This window comes from Aphidius gifuensis, linkage group LG3 (genome assembly GCF_014905175.1).
Source record: "Aphidius gifuensis isolate YNYX2018 linkage group LG3, ASM1490517v1, whole genome shotgun sequence".
Classification (NCBI taxonomy): domain Eukaryota; kingdom Metazoa; phylum Arthropoda; class Insecta; order Hymenoptera; family Braconidae; genus Aphidius; species Aphidius gifuensis.
Window position 1 is genome coordinate 27,295,249 of NC_057790.1, and position 24,884 is coordinate 27,320,132.

Sequence of the window (24,884 nt, forward strand, 5' to 3'; positions counted from 1 at the left end):
AATGGTATACAACACAATGCTGGACTCATTATAGCAGGAGCTAATGCGTATCCGCCCCACTGCATAACAGAATTTTTTAACAGAAACTGAAAGAGCTGGGGGTGCAAAAGGCTTTTCGGAAGTTCTCCAACCATGTGAAAAAATAATTTTACTGCTGAGAAATTTTTTCTAAAATCAACGACGAGGAGAAATTTTTCCGCCGTTTCTCCGAATCAACTTAGGCTAAGGGAATGTTCGTAAATATTTCTCCGCAAAAAAACACACGCGGAGAAACATGTGAAAAAAAAAATTTTACCGCGGAGAAATTCTTCCGAAATCAACGAAGAGGAGAAAATTTTTCCACCCATTTCTCCGCATGGGTCAATTTGGGAGAAATTCGGAGTAATCGCGGAGAAATTCGGAGTAACCGCGGAGAAATTCGGAGTAATTACGGAGAAATTCGGAAAAATTCGGAGAAATATTTTCACCAGGGTAACTACAAAAATTATGATGCAACCTTAAAAATAGTAAGCAATAAAACTTCACAATTTCTTGAAAATTCACCAAACATGCGAGGTTTAATCGTTGCGTACACAAGCGTAACTCATAAATTTATTATATAAATTTAAGAAAAAAAGAGTAATACAACCATATGTGTATTAGCTAATATACTATATTTATTGAAAATTTTACTATTATAATAATCAAAGAAAGAGGTTTATATATGATTATACTTATAATATATTATTAATTTTTACGGTAAAAAAAAAATAAAAATAATTTCTTTATTTTTATGTTTGCTCATCGAAGGTAGATTTATTTTATTTATTTTTTTTTTATATATTTTCTGTCTATGTAGCTACCTAAATAATGAATTAACTATTGTCTGTATAATTATTATGTAAAAATTAATGCTTTCATTAAAAAAAAAAAAAAGTGATATATTTCTATTTTCTTCTAATATCATTTATCAATATATTTATTTGCAGACTAGCTGGTATACAAATTTTATTGCATCTTGAAGAAAAATCGAGAACATTTTTTCGTCTTTTAATTGTTTATTGTACGAATAGACATCTATTTTATTTAAAATGTACTTATTATATAACTATATACAATAATAATTTAAGAATAACTTAAATATTATAAAATACATATACGCATTACTACTTAATAATTATTAATTGAAATAAAAAAAAGAAAAGTAAAAAACAAGTTGATTAATATATAATTTAACGGTTTTCATAAATAAATAATGATTGATTATGTTGTTGTTGTTTTCGTTGATGATGATTGAATAATTAGTAATATTGACGTTCAACATATTGTTGTATCCAATCATGATAATAACTGACACGAGAATAAACACCAGGAAGTGCTTGTTCACCACATCCAATTCCCCATGAAACAACACCAGCCAATTGCCATGAACCATGACGTTCACAAACCATTGGACCACCACCATCACCTCTGCATGCATCTTTTCCTTTTTCACCACCAGCACAAATAAAACCTGGATGTAAATTAAAACTTGGACCAAGTCTTGTTTTTCTCATTTGATTTTCACAAATTGCATTGCTAACAACAGGCACATCAACTTCCTTCAAGATATTTTGATATTTTCCAAAATCACCAAAAGCATCTTTACCCCATCCAGTTGTCCAACATCTAATTAATTAAATTACATTCATTAATTAATTTACAAATAAATATTTATTTATATAAAAAAACAAAATAATGTATTTACCTTGCACCAGTAAAGTCGTCATGACGATTTGGCAAACAAGCTGGTACTATGTGAGGATTTTCTTTAAAGTTGACATCATGATCAAGTTTTAAAATAGCAAGATCATTGTACAATGTACCAGCATAAAATTCAGGATGAATTACAATATCATCAACATTTTGTTCAATGTATGGGAAAAATTCACCGTCATTATTGACATCCCACTCACCAAGTCTCACACGTAATTCCTCTTTTACATGAGATTTAATACAATGAGCAGCTGTGAGAATGTGACGAGGTGATATCAAAGTTCCACCACAAACAAAAACACTGTCTGTTGGATCTTTTTTCAATATAGCAACTTGCCATGGATATTCACCTGTAATTTATAAAATATAAAATTATTTTTTGATCTTTCAAACTACACTATGATTATTTAAATTTAAAAATTAAAACAAACCAAATTCAGCATCTCCATCAACACCTGCTGGTGTCTTGATACGACCAGTGATACCTTGGCTATTTTTAATTCCACATTGTCCAGCTTTTTGTTTATTATTAAAATAACTTGGATGAATTTGATTTCTACGACAGCAAACATGTCTAGGTCCACATACTGGTGGTCTTCCAAATTGTCTCTGTTTTAATTAATCCAAAAAATTATTATTTAATTTACAATTTCAATAAAAATATATTATGTTTAATATGTACAAAATCCCAATTATCATAGTCAGTTGTCAAAAAATAAAAAAAAATAAAAATGTAAATGCATTCCTCAGTTATTTCTACATTATTAAATTTACAGCTGAAATGTTGATTAAATAATAGAGCAGAAATATTGTAAATAGCAAATTAAATAGAAATAAATATAAAAATGTAAAGATAGTGTGATGGGCGGATTCACTGCTTCTCATATAGTCATTGTCAATATATTTTTTCAATTATTATTTACGTAGTCAGTTCAGAGTCTAGGTTTTTTTTTTCTGGTGCATAACAATCATTGATTTTTTGGTGGTGCTGTTGTCGTTGAATCCAATATATGTATTTATTATTTAATCCTCTTACCTCCTCTGATTTGATTAATTCATTGACATCACGTTTTTTTCTGTTGTTAAATGAAACTTTGCCACTTTGACCTGTTTTTTTAGTGTTATCATAATTATCTGGAAATTTAAGACCTTGAGAAGCCTCATTACTATCAGCATCATCAGCAAATATACTTGAATTTGCATTTCTATTGTAAGCATATTGATTATTGTAATAATCATTATTATCATCATCATCATCATTATCATAGTCATCAGCATCACGTGAATATCCACCATAATAATTTCCATAATTTCCAGCATAATTACCACCATGGCCATAGTTGTTGTTGTTAAATCCATTAAAACCACCGGACCAATTTGGTCCTGGTTGTTGATGATGATGATGATTGTGTTGTTGTTGATATTGTTGTTGATATTGATGCTGATGTTGATGTTGATGTTGATGATAATGTTGTTGTGGTGGTGGTGGTCTATTTTGATTGTAATAAGGACCAGATGGTTGATATTGTTGTCCAGGATAATAACCACCAGGATAATATCCACCACCACCGTATCCTCCTCCTCCCAATAGTAATTCATTTTTTTTATGTGCCAAAAAATTACCTAATTTATTGACAAGACCTTGATTTGGTGTAACATGAAGATTAACAAATGGTTTAACAACTTTTTCACCATAATCATCTTTTCCAACTTGAAGAGCCAACAATGGATTAACTGATACTAAACCAAGATTAATTCCATTAGCACCATTAGCACCTCCACCTCCGTATCCTGGATATGGATTTAATAGAGGATTTTCACCATAAGGATTGATTGGATATCCACCACTACCACCACCACCACCATTGCCACCTTGGGGTAGACCAAAACTAACACCCCAGGTTGGTTTGACATTTAAATTTGGACGATTGAAACCTTCAAGCAAGCGCTGAAATAACAGTCACATTTGCCACATACTAGAGATTCAAGGTCCAGGTTTTTTATACTATTTTTTTGTGATGTGTTAAACGATATATATTTTAGCATGATGAATACCTGGACCTCTTCTCCTTTTTATTTCACTGAAAGCTGTTGGACAGCTATCTTTACATATTTTTTATGTTTATTTGTTATTATTGTTGTTATTATTTTAATTTTTTTTCCTTTAATTAGATATAATTTTAAAAGATGAAATTAAAAAAAAAAACTCTAGTATTATTTAGCATACAAGATTGAAATAAATAAATAAAGAGAAAATAAGGCAAAAGATTTAAATTAATAAAAAAAGTGGAAAGATATTGATCTGAGGTCCTGGTTTTCTTGATTGTTATGATTAAAAATGTCAAGTGAAAATAGAATTAATGCATGATAAAAAATTATGTTTAACTTACGCCTTGAATTTCATCAGTCTTTTCATCTTTTTTTGCTTCTGCTTTGGCTTCTCTTTTATTTCGTTTTTCTTCTTCATTTGCTTTAGCTACATCAGTGCTATTTTTTTTTGTTTCGATAGCTTGTTCAGTTACATTGACACCTTTTGTAACACGTACTGTTAAAAAATTAATATTATTATTATTATATCAAACAAATAAATAAATAAATAAAATAAAAATAAAAATTTACCATTTAAATCAGTTGAACTGGAGTCATCAGATTCAGCATCAATTGTTTTACCAATATTTCTTGGATCAATTGCCAAAAACAAGTCATCTTTACGTCCAGCTTGATTAATTGCACCACATTGATCATAAGTAACACAAATACAATCATCATTTGATAATGATGAAAAATTATTTTCAAAATTGGATGATTCTCCAAAACTATTTGAATTTGATCCATAATTATTATTGCCAAAATTACCAAGACCATTATTATTTCCATTACCATATGAATTTAAACCAGAATTAATAACTTTAGCTTGTTCTTGATTTATTGAAAATGCTTTATTACTATTTGTAAATGATTCACGTTTATTTTTGTCATAGTCAACAAATTTATTGGCATAATTATTACCATTTGATAAAATTGGATCAATACTATTTGTTGCTGATGATGGTTTAATTTTAAATGCTTTTTTATATTCATTAAAATCATTATAATTTGATCCATATGTACCAGTGTTACCATAGCCATAACCACCACCAACAATACCCTGTGATAAATCAGTTGCTGAAATTTGTCCAATTCCACCACCAATAATTCCACCACTTGATAATTTATTTGCACCATCCTCATGATGATAATGATGATGAACATGTTGTTGAACTGGTTGAACGACATTTGGCTGTTGTACAATAACTTGTTTTTTTTCAAGATATTCATGTTTATCTTGAGGTACAAAATCATATTCACCATCATTACCAGAATCTTCATAAATTGGTTTGCTTGAATGTGAGTAGCCAGGTTTTTTATAACTTGGATATGGTCCATTAAAACCAAATTGTGGTCTTGAAAATGATGGTGGTGGTCCAGAAAATGATGATGATGGTCCAGAATAAGTATGACCTGGTGGACCATGATGACTTGGTGGTGGGCCTTGTAAATAACTTGATCCAAAATGAGATGGTTTTGGTGGACCATAGCCAACTGGACGTTTAATTTGAATTGCTGCAAGTGGTGGACCAACTGGTTTTATTGTAACTGGTTGAGCATATATTACTTCTTGTGGTTGAATATCACGATGTGGAGAATAATATGGTCTTCTACCTTCAGCATTTTCACACTTTAAATAAATAAATAAATAAAATAAAATATATATTTTTCATTTACAATATTTTTGTTTCAAAATTAAAATGAAAAAAATAAACTTACATTCATCAGACCAAGTGAACATAATTTGTCCTTAATGTAAGAACGAGCTGCAGTGTCATTTCCAACTTGAAGTATATTTTTAACATCTGGATCACTGTAAAGTTCATCATAGCCTTCCAAGGTTCTTCCCTGACGATTCGAAACAAGAATATTGTCAATCACAGATTCCACCTATTAATTTTTAATATTAATTTATTATTTATTGAAAAATAAATTAAATAATTTTATATTGCTTACCGATTGAACTGCTGAATTTAAAGCATTTCCAACTCCACTGGATCCTGACTGAATGTTTGCTGAATATTGTGATGATGATGATGCCGATGATGATGCATCGTCTATAGAAAAACTGAGTGGATGTAATGATGAATCTTGTTGATTGCTTGATGAACCAAGTGGATCAACCCAGGCCCAATCATTTTTTTTTTCAAATGAAGCAGATGCTGCTGCTGCTGCCGATGATGATGATGCTGTATTGTAGGTAACTTTTGTTGCTAAACTTTGAGCCACTAGACCCACCAAAAAAATGTACCACATTGTCAATCTAAAAATAAAAAAATAAACATATATGATATTTGTGTCTCCGGAAATGTGACTTTCTCATCTTGTCGCTTTCTTAATTTTATGTTTTATATTTTTTCTCTTCTGATCTCATGGTCAATATTTGTTTATTGTTTTTTTATTATATTGAGATAAATTAAGTAAACAAAAAAACCAAAAACTGTATATATTCCATTGTTGTTTTTGAAATAGAAATTTTTGGCAAATAAATTTGAAATTATCAGTAGTCATCAAGATCATTTTGAGAAAGTGTAATCCACCTTTCTCCAATTTATTTAAATGCAAATTTCATGTTTCCGTTTGTTTGCAAGTCCCACGTAATTATTTTGTCAGTTAAAATTTTAAATTTATGCAAGAGAAATTTAAAATTTAAAAAAAATAAAAAACATTATTCTCTACTATAAAAACAACAACAATGTTTATTTATAGTTTAACCGCGAAAGAAGAAGAAAAATATATTCTTTGTTTGACGAACTTGACATCAACGAAAGCGAGAGGAAGTTGAGAGAAAGTCGTTTAACCGGTTAATATATTAATAAGTTACAAGTTACAAGTGATAACGGGATTCATCACATCATAATGTAATTTCGTGTGATTTAATTTATCAAAAATCATATGTATGTACATGAATATTTTTGATTTTTGTCACAGAGAAAGCATATTATGTAATGATGAAATTAAAATTCATTAAAATTCAATGGAACAATGTTGGGCAATAAAATTTATTGTCAATAAAAAAAAAAGTGAAAATATAAAATTAATGAAATTTTTTTTTCTTTTCATTTACCACAAATGATAATTCACAAAATTATTTTTATTTTCAAATATATATATAAAACTTTCTTAATGATTTTCTTCTTGAAAAATGATACCTACCTCACGTTTAATCACTCGAGAGACACTGAATTTCTTTGAGTTAAGTTTGTCGTCTTTATATAGAAAGAATGGCCCCTCTTAACGTATTTTGAATTTAATATTTTTTTTTCGAAACACTTTCACCTGGGCACAGTCTGATGAACAATCTTGTTACTCTGAGCTTTTACCAGTTTGGCTACCAAGCTTATATATATATCACAGCCTCACCACTTGTAAAAAATATATATATTTGGGGGGATGTTGTTGTTGTTCGGTGGGGTAATACTCAACACCATCACTATTATTATTATTATTATTTTTAAGTACGTCAATCGCTAGATGACTCATATAATCAGCATTTACATTACATCAAATATTTTATCTTTTTTTTTTTTTTTAAATAAAAATATTAATATCAATTAAAATTATTATTTAGACCTAGAATTTTTATGTTTATAAATAATAAAATAATATTTAAACTCGAGAGGTAATTTCGCTTTTACAGGTTTTTTTTATTGGTATATGGGATTTTCCCTTTTTTTACATATAATATATAGGTAAACGACCTGCCATTTTATAATTGCGATATTATAATATGTATAATAATTTTAAATTCTAATAACATAGCCAAGGCCAAGTACCAAGAATTAGAAAAATCTAAATCTCCCAGCAGGACAATTTCATAATCAAAAAAAAAAACATAGATAAAGCATCATCTTGTGAAATACTTGAATAGAAAAAATATATTTGACAAAAATAAAAATAAAAAAAGTTATATAGAAAAAAAAAAATAGTTTGAAATAACTGGACAAATGGTTTTATATATCAAATATTCAAAAAAAAAAAAAAAATAAATAAATATATATATGATATTATATTTCAACCTACGTCATAGCAAGTTATTCCCTGAATGAAATTGCATAATTTTTCAGCCCCCTCTTGTAATTATTTGGTCAATGAAAGTGTTACTCAATCGAGATCCTGGTTCATGTCCCCATCATCATCATCACCACCATACACTTCCAAGTGCAACAATATTATTATTTATTCTCGTGCGTCACACAAAAAGGAAAGGCTATTTTTTATTTCCCATGGGTTTTTTTTATTATTACCAATAGAATGATGATGCCCATTGAAATAGAAAAACTTTAGAAATATCACTTCCTAGGTTTTTTTTTTTTCGGCCAGAAATTTGAATAAGTACTTTTATATTTAAAAATATAAAAAACAGATTTATAATAGCTGAATAATAGCTGCAACCGTCAAAAATCAAAATGATTTGATGCATCCTCAGATGAACAGGTTCAATTATTTTTTTATTCAGAGGTCATCGGACTCATGCTATTATATATCATACCATTATAAAAACCGTTACAATTTCATCTTATGACCAAATAATAATTATGATTATCATAAAAAACCGTAAGATTAAATTTTTCTTTTTTTTTTTTATACTGTGGTCCATAAATTTTGTATATTTTCATTTTATGATTTTTTTAAATTAACCAAGGGAAATTATATATCTTGAAATATTTTTTCAACAAAAAGGATCAAATTTAAAATAAATAATTTTTGACCCTGAGATTGTCTGTCGTTTGTTAATGATTCATCAGTGACTTTCTTATTTTTTTGGATGTTCAATGGCCTTGACATGATCCAAGAAATATCAAATATATATTACTTGAATTTTCGAAAACTATATTTGCAGTTTTCTATTATATTAAGAAGACATTTATATTACTTATATTAAATAGAAAATTAACAAATAAATAATTATATTATTTTAATTAAAATGAGTGTTATAAGTTTAAAAAAACCAAGTGCAAGTGAACTTCTTGCGTCTTGCGATTCTGTGTCTTTTATTGGTGGGTATCCGGGAGAAAGTGGGATTCATGCTATGCTTCAATCAAGAGTTTATCAACCCAAGACCTTTTTTTTTTGTTATTGAGTTTTAATCTTGAAAAATCATTGTATTGTTTATTATAGTTTATAAATAAAATTTAAAATTACATATTTACACACGTACTTGCTCTGATCAATTATTAATAAATTATTATTTTTTCATTTATTTATTTATTTTAATTTTTTCAAAATAATTATACTTATAAATAACAATTATTTTTTTTTTATTAGCAAAATAATGTTGTGGTTGTTATAAAATCGGGTATTTCCATGATGTTGCAATCGGGGAATTTCAAAGTTTCAAGATCTTTCTTATGTATACGCACATATTATGTTCAAACTATCCAGTATATACCATGCTTGACTTATTTCTTTTTATATTTTATTTTTGATTTATTATAATTGAAAAATGAATAATAATTTTAAATGGTTTTTTTTTTTTATAAAATTGTATTTGTATTTATTTTATTTTTTTTTTCTGCAAATTTTAATTATTAGAATTGGAATTTTGTAAATTGATTTCAAATAATAAATTATTATTAATAATTTAACAAGATGATGATGATGTAACTCTAAATATACATGTGTCTTTCGTATTATTATTATCATTGTTATTTGAGTCTTAAATTTGAAGAAAAGATGTGATAAGAGTACTAATGTCACCGTGAAAGTTTCATTTCTATAAATATATAATATATCAACAATATGATAATAATAATACATGTATATGGATGATTCAACTTTCCCTTTCATCATGACTTTTTTTAATTTTTTGCATTTATATTCTATTTTCGAATTATTTTTATATTTTATTTTTTACATACATATAAGTATATGTAATATAATTCAACGCAATTGGAATCTTTATATTTGAAAATATCAAGTCACAAATTTAATCCATAGAAATATTTTTTTTATGTATTTGGGGCAACGATGACGCCTACGATGTCTATTAACTTGTTATATTTTGTTAAAAACCGTTATTACTTATATTATTATAGGTATAAATAATTGTAAAAATATAAATAATAAAAACCACATGTTTGTATTTAAAAAAAATTTTTTATTTTTCTATTTTTTCTTTTTTGTTTGAAAAATGCCCATAATTTATTTTTTTGTTTTTTTTTTTTTGTATTTTTTTTTTTGTAATATCTTTTGTGCGATACATGAAGAATGATAAAAGATAGCAGCAATAAGTAAGGCAGAGATCTGGATGGCCGATTTTAAATTAAAGCGAGTGATGATGATAAATTTCCAGATGAAGCAAAGTGATCGGCTTGATTGGATTGAGCAGCAATGATACGATGCGTATAAATATATTTTTTTAATTTATTGATGAAGATGGTGAATGATTTGAAAATTGATGATATGACGATAAATATCTGATTGATTGAATTTTTATCGATTAGTAGGTGACATGGTATCCATGTTGTTGAACTGTGTACAGTGCTGGAATTGTTGGAAGTCCACTCCAAGCAGGAAACTATAAATAATGCAATGATTAAGAAAAAAAAATAAATCAAATATTCAAATAATGATATAATATTAATAATAGAAAACTTACTGGAGCTATTGCAGTATAAGGAATTGGAGTAAGAAGCTTGGCTGCTGATGCTGGTGCTTGAATATATGGCTGAGCAAAGAAAAGTTGTTTTGCTGATGGTACAGCTATTGCAGCAGCAGCAGCAGCAATTGGACTATGAGCATCAGCTGATGGAGCAACAACACCAGCATCAGATGATATACCAACAATACCAGAATTTCCTAAACCAGCAACACCACTTGATTCAGCACCTGATGCTGCAATTGATACTGGTGCACCTGGATTAACACCTGATTTAACAAATGATGAAGCTATTGATGAGCCATCAGCATCACCACCAGCAGCAACACCACTTGATAAACCAGCTGGTAATGGTGATCCAGCAGAATGATGTTCACCATGATGTTCACTACCAGCAGCATGATGAGATGCTGCATCAGCTACTGCTGCTTTTGGTAATGGAGCTGGTTCTGGAATTGGTGATGCTTTTGGTAATGGATCTGGTTGTGCTATTGGACTTGGATGAGCAATTGGCGCTGGTGCTGGTCCTGGTCCAGGTAATGGTCCAGGTGCAGCTGCAGCATTTGGATCAGCTGATGGAGCTGCTGATGCCAATGCTACCAATGCAGTAATAATTAACTAAAAAAAAAATAATAATATTTTTTAAAAATTATTAACAATTAATAACGATAATATTTAATAAAAACAAAACTTACAAATTTCATGATGATGATGGTGGTGTTGTTGATGAAACTTTTGTAAAATCTATGATTTCAACAGAGAGACTCTATTGAGCAAGCTCGCAGTTTTCAATGTGCTAGGATGTGCCTTGATCCCAGCTACTTATAGAGCCGAGGCCATGCATCCACAAATAAAAAGTGATAAAAAGCTAACTTGTTTAATGCATACAACCAGGAGTTGCCATAGGCATCCTGTTGCGATGCATCGCTATGCATCCTGACCATATTCTCTTGTCTATACACATACACATGCATTTTTATTTTATTTATTTACATCTGATATATTTTCTCCAGGGCCGTAAATATATACAAATATTTTATATTTTACTATTAATAAATGATATACCTAAGTGTATTGTTTAGAAAACAAATAAATTAATATATTACATTTATATACTTGTTGTTGAATGAATCTCAGTGTTTTTTTATATAAAATATAAGAAAAAAGTATTTATTATAAGAAACTTCGATTGTTATATTGGTAATTATTTAGAAATACAAATAATAATTAATGAAAATTATAAAAACCACAGGGGTAAGCAGAAGAGTTGGGCGTTCCTGTAATATAATGATATGATAGTAACATGTTGGTGGTGGTAGGCATCTTGCTATCCAAGAAAATTTTTTTATTCAGTTTTTTTTATCATTTTTCTGCGTATGTGCATGTTAGGTTGTCTTGTACAGAGAGTAGTACTGCATCGGGGGTTATTGCCCTAAGAAGAAACCAAGAAGAAACTGGAATAAAGGATTTTATATATAAATAAAAATAAAAATAAAAGTAATTGTACGAAAAAAGAAGAGAGGGTAACAAGCTGCTTGCTTGCTTGCTTGCTTTTCAGACTGTCTGCAGATGACAATAATATATATTATATGTGATATCAATAGATTGCAACTAAACATTAATACTTAACATTTATTTTTTCTACCAATAATATTATATATTTTTGATTTTAATTTCTAAAAAAAATATAATGTCCAGGATTTCTAGCAGTATGTATAAAAAAAAATTAGAAGAAGAAGAAGAACAAAGGGTCTCTCTGAAAAACAACCTTGTCTTGCGATACGTACATCAATAATAAATAAATAAATAAATAAAATGATAATAATATATAAAAAAATGACTATATAGATGGAAAAGAGAGACCTTGTCCTTGCTTCTCACGAGTTCTATCACACGTACTTACTATTTTTTTATAAAAAAAATCTCATTGCCACGCCTCAATTTATAAATTGACCTTCAAATGATGCACAAGTTTTATTATTTCGCCCTTTCTTTCTTTTTATTTTTTTTTCAGATCAATCAGAATTGAAATAACAATAACAATATTTAAATTAAATTTATTTCAAATGATTCTTCATGCACCATATATTTATTATTTTTTTTTTCTCTATTTATTTAGACTATATATTTATATCATAGTTTTTTGAAAACTTAATTTTTTTTACTTAAAATAAGCATTGAAATTTTAAAATTCCATTTGCTCAAGTTACTAAAATAATTATAAGGTACGCGCCAACTGGATTTATTGTAGTATTTTAAAACTTAATTTTTTATACTTATTAATAAGCATTTAAATTCTTCATGGATAATGAACAATATTTTTTTAAATATTAATGTCCTATTCTTTTCCATCATATATGAAAATCAGTTGAAAATTTAAAATCCAAATCTACTATAGTAGATTTCGATTTGCTCAGGTCACGTGGTTGTCACGTGACCGAATACTGGTGCTGAAAGCCTGAAAGCTTCGCTTGACACTTTTTTAATTTTTATGACTATTGTGAGTTAACTGAAGTCAACAATTGTAAAGTACTTCGGCCCTGTTGAATACATTAAACTGAAACTTGACTCTAATTAACTGTGAATTACAACTATTTACTTATAGTGAATACAAAATTTAAATTTTATCAAATATGAGTCAGCTCAAACGATTACGCAAATCAGGCTCGCAAGAAAGCTTGGTAAAAAAACATAAAGTTACAAGTCAAATTACAACATGTTCCATGAGCAAAAAGAATAACAAGGTTAGTTCAAAAAGAGTGCAGTAGTCTGCATTGGTCTGCATCCTATGCTTGTAGATTATATAGTATATTAAATTATTTTTAATAAATTATTAAATATTGAATATTTTTTTGAAGACTGTACACTGTCACCATGATGATGATGATGATTTATACGCTAAAGATGGAATGATAATTGAGCATGTTAATGATGATTGCCTGGCCGAAATATTCATGTATCTGCCAACATGTGAGAGACCAAAAATTGCACTAGGTAAAATGAATTATTTAATTTTAAAAATTGATATTTACAACATAATGACAATTAATTTATTTTTTTTTTCATTTTAGTATGCAAAAAATGGAAAAGAGCTCTTGATGATACTTGGTTTAATGTCAAAAAACTTGAATTCACTTATTGGCGATATGACGAGAATACTTTTTTTGAAAAAAATTATCCAACACTCGATGGACAATTAAATTTTTTAAAATCACTGCTTTATAAATGTGGCCATTATTTACGAGAATTAGACTTGTCAGCCTATGATCATTGTAACATAGTGCCAGTTATTAATAAATACTGTCCAAATATCGAAAAACTTCAAATAAGAATCACTTTTACAAATTATGATAATACAATACTAACTAATGCATTTACAAATCTTTCTAAACTAAAAGTATTGAAAATTATATTGCATGATTGTTTTTGTAGTAAATGGCCAAGCGACTATACAACTTTAATTGAATCATTGTTAAACGTTGCTGATACATTGACTGATCTCTTCGTATCAAATTGGACTAGAGTCTTGAATCAGTCGCTTAATTTTCCAGAAGAAATGACTAGTGTATATATATTATTCAACTTAAACATATATCTTATCTATATACATTAATTTTTTACATGAATTATTTATTTTGCAGGTGGTTCCTCAACTAAAAGCCTTAAGAAAATTTGTAATATTTCGTGTTGGCTGTTTGAAAAGTTTACGTGACTATTTGAACAATTCTAAAACAATAAGAACCATTGACGACGCTTGTACCTTTGCAAATAAAATTGATGACATTATGCTCTTTCAAAATATGAAGGTACTAAATATTATTGATTGTCTAATTACCGATGATGATATATATAATATTGCTAATATTATGAAACAAATACGCACACTATATGTATCATGTTCATGGCTGACCGATGCTGGTATCGTTGCATGTACAAAGATGATGAATTTAAAATCTCTTACAATTTGTGGCTCCAATAACGTCACTGACTTCTCAATTAAATTGCTTAAAAACTTTATCGATTTAAAATTACCACGCAGCAATAAAATAACTGATGAATCAGTCATTAAAGTTCTTAAAAATTCACCAAAGATGGAATGGTTTTGCGTTGAGCACACAGGTATAACTCATAAATTTATTGAAAATGCAGCAGAAATATCAAGAAATCGTAAAAGGCAATTAGAACTATGGGTTACACTTGAACCTGATATGTCTAAGACACAAGTTGAATATGAATATTTAACTGTTGTTTATGATAACAGAGAGTAATACAACAAAATGAAAATTAGCTAATATACTAGATTCAATAAAAATTTTACCATTATAACAATCAGAGATAAAGATTAATATATTCATTAATATTTTATATTTACAAGGATAGTAACTGAATTTAATTTTTATTTTAATTAATTCCTACAATATTGTAAAGATATATCTTTGCGATTATATTTAAACTTCAATTTTGACAATAAATTAAGTGTGTATATTTATTTAGCTTTAGCTATATGACAAGAATTTTAAATCATAAAAAGAAATTGAAAATTGATTTGTAATCCATTAATATAATTACGCATGTAAAATTTAAAAATTAAAAATAATGCGTTCATTCACCCGAAGCCTTGAATCCAGAGTCTCAACTACAAGTACTGAGTGGAGTCTTGTTGTATAGACTGGCCAAGTAAAGAGAAAAGAAAAAAAAACATCCAATGGCATATACCTTGATTATTTTAGCTGGTAGTTGTGCGACTCGCCATATACGTATATATATCCATTCGATCGATAAAAATGGAAAAAAAATTAAGAGTGGAAAAACAGGAAAATCAAGAAATAATAAAGAAGATTAAATTGGTTAAAAAAAATTTAAATAATTTAATATATAAGTATATAATATATTCATGTGAAGAGACAAAAAAAAAAATAAATAGTCTGTGTCTTGACCTACCGCAGATTTTTAATTTATTTATTTATTTGCCGACAATATTAATTATTCAAATGAGTCTATATAAAATTTATTATTAAGGTATATATAATATAAATATTCATCACATTAAAATAGATGCCTAAATATAGCTCCAAATGTCTGACGATGATAAATCATTGACCTTTACGGCATTATAATTCTTATTTTTATGAAAAAAAAAAAAAATAGTTTAAATAAATACAAGACAGACAAATAAATTTAAAAAAAATTGAAAACTTTATTTTTATTGTTATTGACGACATTGAATGACATTTTATTGATTTTTTTTTTAATTTAACAGAAAATAATTATTAGCAGTCAGTTTCCACTTTCCAAACAGAACAAATTATATTAAACAAATGGCTAGCCTTTCGAAGAGCCCATCGATACTGCTAGCCATACGTTCATGATGATGATGATGATGATATTTAGGTAATCCATATGTGTCCTCATTAATCGTCAATAATCAATAATCAATAATCAGCATTGTTGATATAATTTAAAGATAATAAGTTGCTGGAGCAGCAGCAATGTAATGTGCTGGTGCAGCATGATGAACAAGACTGTGTCCATATCCACTGACTGTTTTTTCAGCAACAATAGCAGCTGATGCATGTGGTGCTGCATAAACATATTGTGGTTGTGCAACAAGTGGTGCACTGTAAACTGTGTGTGCAACTGCTGGAGTTGCAATTGCTGATGAATGTACAACTGAATTACCATGTGATTCAATTGTTTTTTCAACACCAACTACTGCTGCTGCTGTTCCATAAACTGGTGCTGAAGCAAAGTAACCAGGTTTTGCTGTTGCGAATGCAAACAAAGCAACGAATATTACCTGTTGAAAACAAGAAAATAAAATAAATAATAAAGTTTAAATTAAATAAATTAAACAAGTATAGATAATTGTTTAAAAAATATAAAAACTTACGATTTTAAACATGTTGATTTAGTTGGGAGAATAATAATTTGTGTCTGAATGGGGCTCTGGTGGCTTGTGACTGATATCAAAACACTCGAGTACTTGGCTTTATATATATTTTGAACCACCATCATCCAATATGTAAAGGACCTTCAAACTCTTTTCTTACAATCCAATGTATAGCTAGATAAATAATATATCCCGATCTTTCTCAATCTGTCAGCAACGCTCTTGTTGATATTATTATTTATGTGTGGGCCTCTTCCGGGACTTGATTTTCAACTTGACTCTTTAAATTTATAATTTATAATTTATATTATGTATATGTACCGTATGGTGTCCTTGTAATTGAGTGCCAGTCAGAGTCCATCAGGATGTGATTCTTTTTTATTTTGGGCTTGTCATTTATTCAATCGATTATAGAATAATACAAAAAAAAATATATATATATGTAAATATCAAAATACCATTGAGACAATGAAAAATATTTAAAATTAAATACATGCACAAGATTAATCAGATTTAAAATCATTAATTTCATGTTTTTTTTTTTTTTTTTTTTATTTATTAAAAAGTCACTGTAGGTATACATATATATATCAAAATTTACATCTTATACATAATTTAAAATTAAAAAAAAAAAAAATAATAAATTTGACTACGCAATTTGCATAATAATAATAATTGATAGAATTTTCATTTTTTCTTAATAGTTAATACCTATTATTTGATTTTGAAAACACAAAAAAAAAAAATGATATTACTAAACAATTTATGAATGAAGGTCAGCCTTGATTTGATGGCTTGATTGTGCAATGCCACCTAAATTCAATTATTATAATAATAATACAATATACTTTCACTGTTTGTAATAAATAACATAGACATGACATTCTCTCTCTAATATTTAAAATGTACATACAGTCTTTGACAAAAGAATTCGTCACACGATGACCAAAACGTATATATGTATTTTTTAAAATGCACACAATAATACTTGCATACTTGCACAAGTACCTTTTTTTGATGAAGCGTGACTAGAATATCTTTGTCTCATTTATCAGGTTGATTTCGTGTCTACCTATTGACCAAGTCATTCTTATATAATTTAATGAAAAAAAATACAATACACACATACTCGTGTTTCAATTAATTTACTTTTTATTTTATTTAAAAAAAAAAAATAACACATGTATCAAGTATTGGTGCTTTCATCTTTAACAAACTTGACTTTGTCAATGTTAAATTTAAAAATAAAATAATTATATTTATCAAAGTAACCCATGTTCATTTTAATTACTTGAATTTAATTTGAAACAACAACAACTTTTGAATATAAAACATTGTAATATATGGATTCCATTGAATTTCAAAGTAGATATATGTTCGATTTTCGAAATCTCATGTGTACAATGTATATCAATGTTGCGCAATCATTTGAATATGTGTATATAAATTTATGATAAATGAAAGGAAAGCCTTAAAAATATCCTATGGAATAACAATATAATATAATTAATAAAAAGGAAAGGAATATGAAAAATTAAATTAAATATACAATATAAAATATTATGGTAAAATTGAATTTTATTGTTTAAACTTTATTTTCATAATATTTTCCATGATTGAATTGTAAAATCTTGAAAAAGAAAAAAAAAATAAAATTTATATTGTTGTTTTTGTTGTCGAAAATATGTGTGAAATGATTGTTCGTGACTAGATTTTGCCAGAGATCGTTATTTAATGATGATAGAATACTGGTGCTGGATGAGCGGCATATGCGAAAGCTGGTGCTGGATGAGCAACATAGGCTGCTGGTGCAGCATGAACAAGTGGTGCAGAGTAGGCAACAGCAGCTGGTGCAGCATGAACTAATGCAGCAGAGTGAACCTAGAATGAAATAAATAAATAAATAAATAAATAAACAATTCATATAATGTAATAAATCAATAATATAAAAATAATTGATATTAATATATATTAAATTACCTTGTAAGAGTTTGAGTAGCTAGTTGCAACTGGTACTGCACTGTGTACAGCAACTGCTGGTGCAGCTTGTACAATTGGAGCAGCCAAAAAACCTGGTTCTGGTTTTGGTTCTGGTGCTGGTGCAGCCATGGTGATTGTAGCAACAAGTGCAAACAAAACAATGATTGATTTGAACATTTTTAAGTTTGTTTTTTTCAAGTTATTCTTTCTTGCTTGAAGAATGAAGATTGAATGATGCTTTACCACAATTCTTCAACGTCTTTTATACCAAAAATTTGTCTACATATGTTAACTTGTATTGCATTAACCCTACCATAATAATTCCACCCTACTCTAGTCTTTTTTTTTTTTTTTTCACCATCTACATGTTGTATATATGCATGCGAACGTGTTTGACCTCCAAAACAGTATTTCTCTGGTTGGCGCACACTCTCAACTTCCTGACCACTTTATTTGAGTAATCTCTCACAATAATCTTTCTCTGTCTCTCACTTTTTTTTTTTTTTTTGAATCTTTCTCTCATGTGAATTGAAATTTCAACGAGTTGTCAAGCCAAGGATCTTTCAGTCTGTTTCAGTCTGAAACTTTATTGCGAACCTTCAAAATGTTTTTTTTTTTTTATATATTTTTACTTGGTAATTTGAATTTGTTTTTTTTTTTTTTTTTTCTCTAGATAAACTTGACCATGACAACGAGATGATGATGATGATGAAGAAGAAGAAAAAAGAGTATTTAATCTCAAGGGGGCACTGGACAAAAATAACCCTCAGGCAATACAATATAATATAATATAATATTAGATAGACATAGCATATCATAAATAATAATCACATTAGCAACACTAGACTTATTATATATATATAGTCAGCAATGACGTGCGTCAATCTATCCTCTCTTAAGTAAATTTACTATGAAGCAGGAAGTTATTTTTTAAAAAATAAACCGTTAAATCAAAAAATATAAAGGTTATTGTACTTGTAAATTTCAAGTTGTTGTTTTTGTTGTTTTATTTTTATATTAGGTAAATTAAATTTATTTTGATATATATTAATTAATCTTGTCTACATACATAATAATAATAATAATAATAATATTGAATGTATAATTAAACATCACAATAATAAATTGCAGCATTTAGCTTATTTATAAATTCTTTTGTTATAATTTATGAGGCAGTCCATCGAATTGTATTTGGCAGTTTGTTTTGTTCACTTGACAAATTCTCTTTTGACAAACACTTGTCAATCAAATCAATTGCAAAATAAAATAACAATAATAATAATAATAATTGAGTTTATGCAAATGCAAATTATTTAATTTAATAATAATGATATTTAAGCCAATGCTTAAAAATATACAATATCATTAATATTTAATTTTTGTCAAGTAACTTGTTTGAATAAATACAAGTATATAAAAAAAAAAAAAACGAGATTAATATGAAAAAGAGGTGAAAGGCTTTATGCTCTTAAAATATATATTTATATGCGTAAGTATGTAAAAAAGTATTTTGGAATATTGATTCAAGGCAATTTAGCTGACACAAAGTTGATCAAAAAAATAACTAAAATCAATAATTTATTATTATATATATATGTTTGTGACGGGGCTTGTCAAACACAACGACTTGCTAATATTATTTTTTTTTCTTTTCCTTCATCTCCATGCAAACTAAATTAAATAAAACAAATATCATTAGGATAGGATATACTTGAAGGTAAAATAATTAAATTGAAAAAATAAATATGTTTGAAAAATGTATTGGTTTATTTATTATTGCAATTAAATTTCATGTTCTATTTGTATAAAAAATATTGAAAAACAAATCTATTGTAGTTGAATTTTGTTGATAAATTTTTAATGGTAGTATGCTGGTGCGGCAACTGCTGAGTAAGCCAATGGTGATGGATGAGCAGAGTAAGCCAATGGTGATGAATGAGCTGAGTAAGCAAATTGAGCTGGATATGAAGAGTATGCAACTGGTGCTGGATGAGCAGAGTATGCAACTGGTGCAGCTTGAGAGTATACAACTGATGGATTTGTCTTGTAGGCAAAGTTGTAGTTGTTTGCGTATGTTGCAACTGGTACAGCATGAGCAACAGCAAGTGGTGCTGCTACTGCTGCTGTTGATACAAGTCCATAGCCTGGTTTTGGTGCTGGTGCTGGTTCTGGTGCTGGTGCAGCCATGCTAACGGCAATAATAGCAAACAAAGCAACAAGTTTAAACATCTTGATAATTTATATTTATTTTAACAAAAAATTAACTTTGTATGTTGCTTTCGATAGTTGTAGTTATCGAACTGTAACTATTCATAAAAATCAACAACTTTATATAGTCAATTTATGTCCCCTTCTTCTTTTGTTGTATTATTTTTTCTAAATATCATGCATATACGTTAAATTATAAGCGGAAGGAGCTGATATTTTTACGGGCCAACTTGAATCTTTCACTTAAATAATTCGGCCACTCCTCTGCATGTATATTAAAAATATATAAATGTTAATAGACAGGTCCAAGGATTTTATTGATCCGTTACTCAATCATCGCAAAACAATTTATTTTAAATAAATTTATATTTTTTTTATTTAATATTTTGGATCTTTCAATTGATACAAAAAAAAACAAAAAAAAACATATTGTTGCATTAGAAAGTATAAATTTTGTCTTTTCTTTCTTGGCCCTTTCTAATGAATATCCATATCTTTCTCAAGAGACTTTATTTTATAATAAATAAAAAAATATTTATGAAATTTTAATTATATAAAAAAAAAAAGTATGTTGTAATTAAAATTGCCATTGAAAATGACTAATAATTTAACAATCGAGAGTTGATTATCAAATAAAAGCTTTATTTGCACTTTGAATTTTAATAGAATATATTAGGCTCACAACGTAACACCACAATTGTCAATCAGGAAAAAGTATATTTCGCAAAATAAAATAAAATAAAAGTGACACAATTATTCATTGGCAACACGTGTATCATTGTTGTAATGTCATTACATATTACATATATTGTGTGTAAAAATAGAACAAACGATATCGTAATATCAATCGTATATATGTATACATTTTATTATCTTGCACAATAATTTTTAGGACAAGATTAATTTTTTGATATATATAATACATATGAAAATTTCCATATACAATTATTGTTATATAATATTTATTTTAAAATGATCTAGTCCAAATTGGAAAAGTGGGGAATAAATGAATAAATGAATAAACAAATAAACAAAAAATAATTAATATCAGAAAATTTTTAATTTTTATTGCAGCATAATTTTTATAAAATAAATAAATAGTTGTCTTATACTGAAGCTGGATTTTGATGACCACGACGACGATGATGATGATAATGATATTTTTCCATTTTTTTTTTTTTTTTTTCATTAAATAATAATACGATTATCGTGTATTGCACTTAGTGAACAATTGCAATTGGTGCTTTGTAGGCAGTGTATCCACTGGCATATACTGCTGGAGCTGGATGAACGGCAACAGTTTTAACAAGTGGTGCAGCATGAAGTACTGGTGCATGAACAATTGGTGTTGCAGCAATTAATGGTGTTGTTTTGATGAGTGGTGCAGCATGTACAGCAACTGGAACAACTACTTTGTTAACTGGTGCTCTGTATGATGCTGAATGTGAGTAACTTGTTGCAACTGGTACAGCATGAGCAACAGCAACTGCTGGTGCAGCAGCAATTACTGGTGATACTGGAGCAGCCAAAAAACCTGGTTCTGGTTTTGGTTCTGGTGCTGGTGCTGATAATGCACAGCCAACAAATAATAATGCAACAATCACAAATTTCATCATTTTGAAATTTTTTTTTGCGAATAAATTCACTGTAATACTTGTTGTTGTTGTTGTTGTTTAAATAAACAAAGACTGTATGATACTATTTGAGTTGAATTTGCTTGCTTTTATACTCGAGTCTTTCTCGTTGATTCGCTGATTTTTTATTGGGAGAAATTTAATATGTATATATGTGTGTGCCAATTTTGCTTGAGGGCCAGACAACGAAAATTATATTATTATAATGATGATAATAATAAAAATGGTTTTAAAAAATATTGCAAGCAAAGAAATAACAAACGCACTGAGAGTTGCTTCGACCCTCAGTATCGAGGTAAACTTGGTAAGTGACCTTGTTTACCTTCAATTTTTTTTTAACTTCAATTTTTTTTACCCTGTATACATAGCAAAAATCAATGGGGTTTAAATAATAATTATAATCTTTATTGGATATTTAATTAATTTATTATTATTATAAATGTGTGATTTTGTAATTTTTGTGGTTCCATTTAATAATTATAAAAATATATATTGACTTTTTAGTATAAATATAAAAACTGGTTTTTCGAGATATATTTATATCATTTCTAGACAACAATTTAAATAATAAAAATAATGATCATCATATTGCCAAGGTCAAGCACACGTACATCTTATTCTTCTTCTTCTTCATCAAATGAAGAAAAAAAAAACAAGTACAATGGCACGAAAAATAAAAACAACAAGTTGATGTACCTATGTAGATTTTTTCTCAAGATAAATCATAATAATAATAACAACAAGAGAGCCTCACCTCAACCTTGATCCACTCACATATTATAACGACCATAACGACAATATTGTGTGTGATATCTCTCTCGAGTGTAAATTATTACCTCTCAATTTTATATTTCTCCAAATATATATTTAATTATACCAATTACCATATATGATAAAAAAATATAGCATTATTATCTCTTTTATAAATAAAATGAAGAAATTTAATTAGAGTAAGAAATATTGAAATTTATTTATTTAATAATTACATGATTATTTATATTTGAATATAAAAAAAAATATATAAACTTTGGATAATATAATATTTAGTTTAGTGAAATGCGTCAATATATAATCAGGTAACATATTTTTTTTTTGTCGTGTTTGTACATTTGTCCTCAAGTACTTTGGAATATTATCATCAATGTATATAAATATTTAATTAAATTGTCTTAATGATAGTAATCATTTCCATAACCACTGTATCCACCATATCCACTGTATCCAGTTAGACCATAACTACCATAGCCAAGACCTGAACCATAATATCCACTTGAACTTCCATATCCATAACCATTACCATATCCATGACCATATCCATATCCACTACCATATCCATTGCCATATGCAAGACTGTTGTATCCTCCTAATCCATAACCACCATAAAGAGCATGTCCATAGCCAGATGCTGGATATGTTTTAGTTACAATTGGTGCTGGAATTATTTTTGGTGCATATGGTGCAGTATAGGCAACCTATTGATAAATAAATAAATAAATAAATAAATAAATAAATAAATAAATAAATAAATAAATAAATAAATAAATCATCAATTGTTATAGTAAATGAAATAAATAATAAAATATTACCTTGTAAGTGTTTGCATAACTTGTTGCAAGTGGAGTACCATGATAAGTTGTTACAGATGGTGCAACATAGCCCACTGATGGAGCATAGCTTACACTTGGTGCATAACCATATCCATATCCACTGCCATAACCATAGCCATTACCATATGCATATGGTAAAATTGATGATGCTGCTGCTGTTATTGCACTTGGTGATGCATTTGCAGTTGCCAAAATGACACCAAAAAATAATGCAATCTTTAAAAAACAAAGTTGTTATTATTGTAATAAATAATAATATTAAATTATGATGTACTTACCAATTTAAACATTGTTAAAATGTTTTTCTTTTTGAATGTCTTGGATGGATAACTTGAACAAGTACCGTGTTAGACTGACTTGACAATTGTTTAGGTTGTGCTTATATACCCAATTGATAGCCAAGATGTTGCTCTAACAAGGAGAATGCTTGATTGCTCATTTGTATAGATGCATTGCTATTTGCTTGCAGCTGAAGGTTGGGAAGTAGGAAAATCCTAGATGTTAAAAAAAAAAATTATTTATACATTTGTTGTCCCTCTTTTTTAAATACCGCGGGAATTTGGCTTCAAGACATAATAATATGTTTGCATGTTTATTGTCATGCTTATATCTTTCAACAACGTACGACGACAGCAAGAGGAGAAAAAAAAAAAGAAAAAAAAAATCAAGGATCAACTATTTAAAACATTGTGTTAATATATAATAATAATAATTGATACTCGATGATCCACATCCGACTTGAATAATTTTATTATTGAAAAATAAACAACGTACTTGCACCACATCAAGGATAAAATAATTATATATGGAATATATGGTCAGCGGTGAAGAGGGTACCCCATGTACTTCGTGTGAACAAAAAAAAAAAAAATAATAAAAATAAAAAAAACTTGTGAATGATTTGCGTTGGATAATGATTATTACAAATTGCGTTCAAGTACATTGTGTGATTTCAAGCGTAAAGTCCAAGTGGAGGACCGTGAGCTAGTGTTTTAATGAAAATTTTTAACTCAAAAATTATCGTGGTGGTGAACAGTATGACACAGTCATCTTCGAAGGTCTATTTTGCAACGACATCTCACATAACTTTTTATTTTTTGTCTAATTTATTTTTTTATTTATCCCACTTCCCAGATAACTTA

At 28.0% G+C, this 24,884-nt stretch overlaps 6 protein-coding genes across 7 annotated transcripts; all 6 read right to left on the reverse strand.

Moving 5' to 3' along the window:
• Window positions 1-1,165: 1,165 nt before the first annotated feature.
• LOC122853451 lies at window positions 1,166-7,148 on the reverse strand. 2 transcript variants are annotated; one of them, XM_044153938.1, is made up of 9 exons: window positions 6,979-7,148; window positions 5,779-6,085; window positions 5,542-5,670; window positions 4,354-5,452; window positions 4,125-4,279; window positions 2,771-3,682; window positions 2,166-2,343; window positions 1,727-2,084; window positions 1,166-1,647 (listed from the first exon to the last, which is right to left on the reverse strand). In XM_044153938.1, exons 2-9 carry the CDS (start codon window positions 6,076-6,078, stop codon window positions 1,281-1,283), a joined length of 3,498 nt encoding a protein of 1,165 aa, XP_044009873.1. In that variant the 5' UTR covers window positions 6,079-6,085; window positions 6,979-7,148; the 3' UTR covers window positions 1,166-1,280. The 2 variants fall into 2 exon arrangements, with proteins under 2 accessions (XP_044009873.1, XP_044009872.1); XM_044153937.1 differs by having other exon boundaries at window positions 1,167-1,647; window positions 5,542-5,712.
• A 2,817-nt stretch (window positions 7,149-9,965) lies between these two features.
• Window positions 9,966-11,253, reverse strand: LOC122853454 (cyclin-dependent kinase inhibitor 1C-like). The gene is made up of 3 exons (XM_044153941.1): window positions 11,119-11,253; window positions 10,424-11,041; window positions 9,966-10,342 (listed from the first exon to the last, which is right to left on the reverse strand). Exons 1-3 carry the CDS (start codon window positions 11,125-11,127, stop codon window positions 10,265-10,267), a joined length of 705 nt encoding a protein of 234 aa, XP_044009876.1. The 5' UTR covers window positions 11,128-11,253; the 3' UTR covers window positions 9,966-10,264.
• Window positions 11,254-15,596: 4,343 nt separating this feature from the next.
• Window positions 15,597-16,425, reverse strand: LOC122853455. The gene is made up of 2 exons (XM_044153942.1): window positions 16,314-16,425; window positions 15,597-16,220 (listed from the first exon to the last, which is right to left on the reverse strand). The coding sequence occupies exons 1-2, from the start codon at window positions 16,323-16,325 to the stop codon at window positions 15,882-15,884; spliced, it is 351 nt and encodes a 116-aa protein (XP_044009877.1). The 5' UTR covers window positions 16,326-16,425; the 3' UTR covers window positions 15,597-15,881.
• A 1,492-nt stretch (window positions 16,426-17,917) lies between these two features.
• LOC122851138 (pupal cuticle protein G1A) lies at window positions 17,918-22,207 on the reverse strand. Its single transcript, XM_044150188.1, has 4 exons — window positions 21,725-22,207; window positions 20,172-20,522; window positions 18,294-18,545; window positions 17,918-18,194 (listed from the first exon to the last, which is right to left on the reverse strand). The coding sequence occupies exons 1-4, from the start codon at window positions 22,115-22,117 to the stop codon at window positions 18,045-18,047; spliced, it is 1,146 nt and encodes a 381-aa protein (XP_044006123.1). The 5' UTR covers window positions 22,118-22,207; the 3' UTR covers window positions 17,918-18,044.
• LOC122853458 (neuropeptide-like 3) lies at window positions 20,062-20,775 on the reverse strand. The gene has a single exon (XM_044153946.1). It carries the CDS (start codon window positions 20,520-20,522, stop codon window positions 20,151-20,153), a length of 372 nt encoding a protein of 123 aa, XP_044009881.1. The 5' UTR covers window positions 20,523-20,775; the 3' UTR covers window positions 20,062-20,150.
• An 868-nt stretch (window positions 22,208-23,075) lies between the features above and the next one.
• Window positions 23,076-24,151, reverse strand: LOC122853457 (keratin-associated protein 6-2-like). Its single transcript, XM_044153945.1, has 3 exons — window positions 24,021-24,151; window positions 23,722-23,958; window positions 23,076-23,607 (listed from the first exon to the last, which is right to left on the reverse strand). The coding sequence occupies exons 1-3, from the start codon at window positions 24,030-24,032 to the stop codon at window positions 23,305-23,307; spliced, it is 552 nt and encodes a 183-aa protein (XP_044009880.1). The 5' UTR covers window positions 24,033-24,151; the 3' UTR covers window positions 23,076-23,304.
• Between the last annotated feature and the right edge of the window lie 733 nt (window positions 24,152-24,884).

What these genes read in the sequence shown, in the direction of transcription:
- LOC122853451 (XM_044153937.1), bottom strand. Translation starts at nt 6,078, where the DNA reads ATGTGGTACATTTTTTTGGTGGGTCTAGTGGCTCAAAGTTTAGCAACA. An exon ending in TAAATTCAGCAGTTCAATCG is followed by an intron (nt 5,713 to 5,778) that starts GTAAGCAATATA and finishes AAAAATTAATAG; the next exon opens with GTGGAATCTGTGATTGACAA. An exon ending in GTTCACTTGGTCTGATGAAT is followed by an intron (nt 5,453 to 5,541) that starts GTAAGTTTATTT and finishes ATTTATTTAAAG; the next exon opens with TGTGAAAATGCTGAAGGTAG.
- LOC122853454 (XM_044153941.1), bottom strand. An exon ending in CTTATACTGCAATAGCTCCA is followed by an intron (nt 10,343 to 10,423) that starts GTAAGTTTTCTA and finishes CATTATTTATAG; the next exon opens with TTTCCTGCTTGGAGTGGACT.
- LOC122853458 (XM_044153946.1), bottom strand. Translation starts at nt 20,522, where the DNA reads ATGTTTAAACTTGTTGCTTTGTTTGCTATTATTGCCGTTAGCATGGCT.
- LOC122851138 (XM_044150188.1), bottom strand. Translation starts at nt 22,117, where the DNA reads ATGATGAAATTTGTGATTGTTGCATTATTATTTGTTGGCTGTGCATTA. An exon ending in CACCAATTGCAATTGTTCAC is followed by an intron (nt 20,523 to 21,724) that starts TAAGTGCAATAC and finishes TAAATTATCAAG; the next exon opens with ATGTTTAAACTTGTTGCTTT. An exon ending in GCTACTCAAACTCTTACAAG is followed by an intron (nt 18,195 to 18,293) that starts GTAATTTAATAT and finishes ATTTCATTCTAG; the next exon opens with GTTCACTCTGCTGCATTAGT.
- LOC122853457 (XM_044153945.1), bottom strand. An exon ending in GTTATGCAAACACTTACAAG is followed by an intron (nt 23,608 to 23,721) that starts GTAATATTTTAT and finishes ATTTATCAATAG; the next exon opens with GTTGCCTATACTGCACCATA.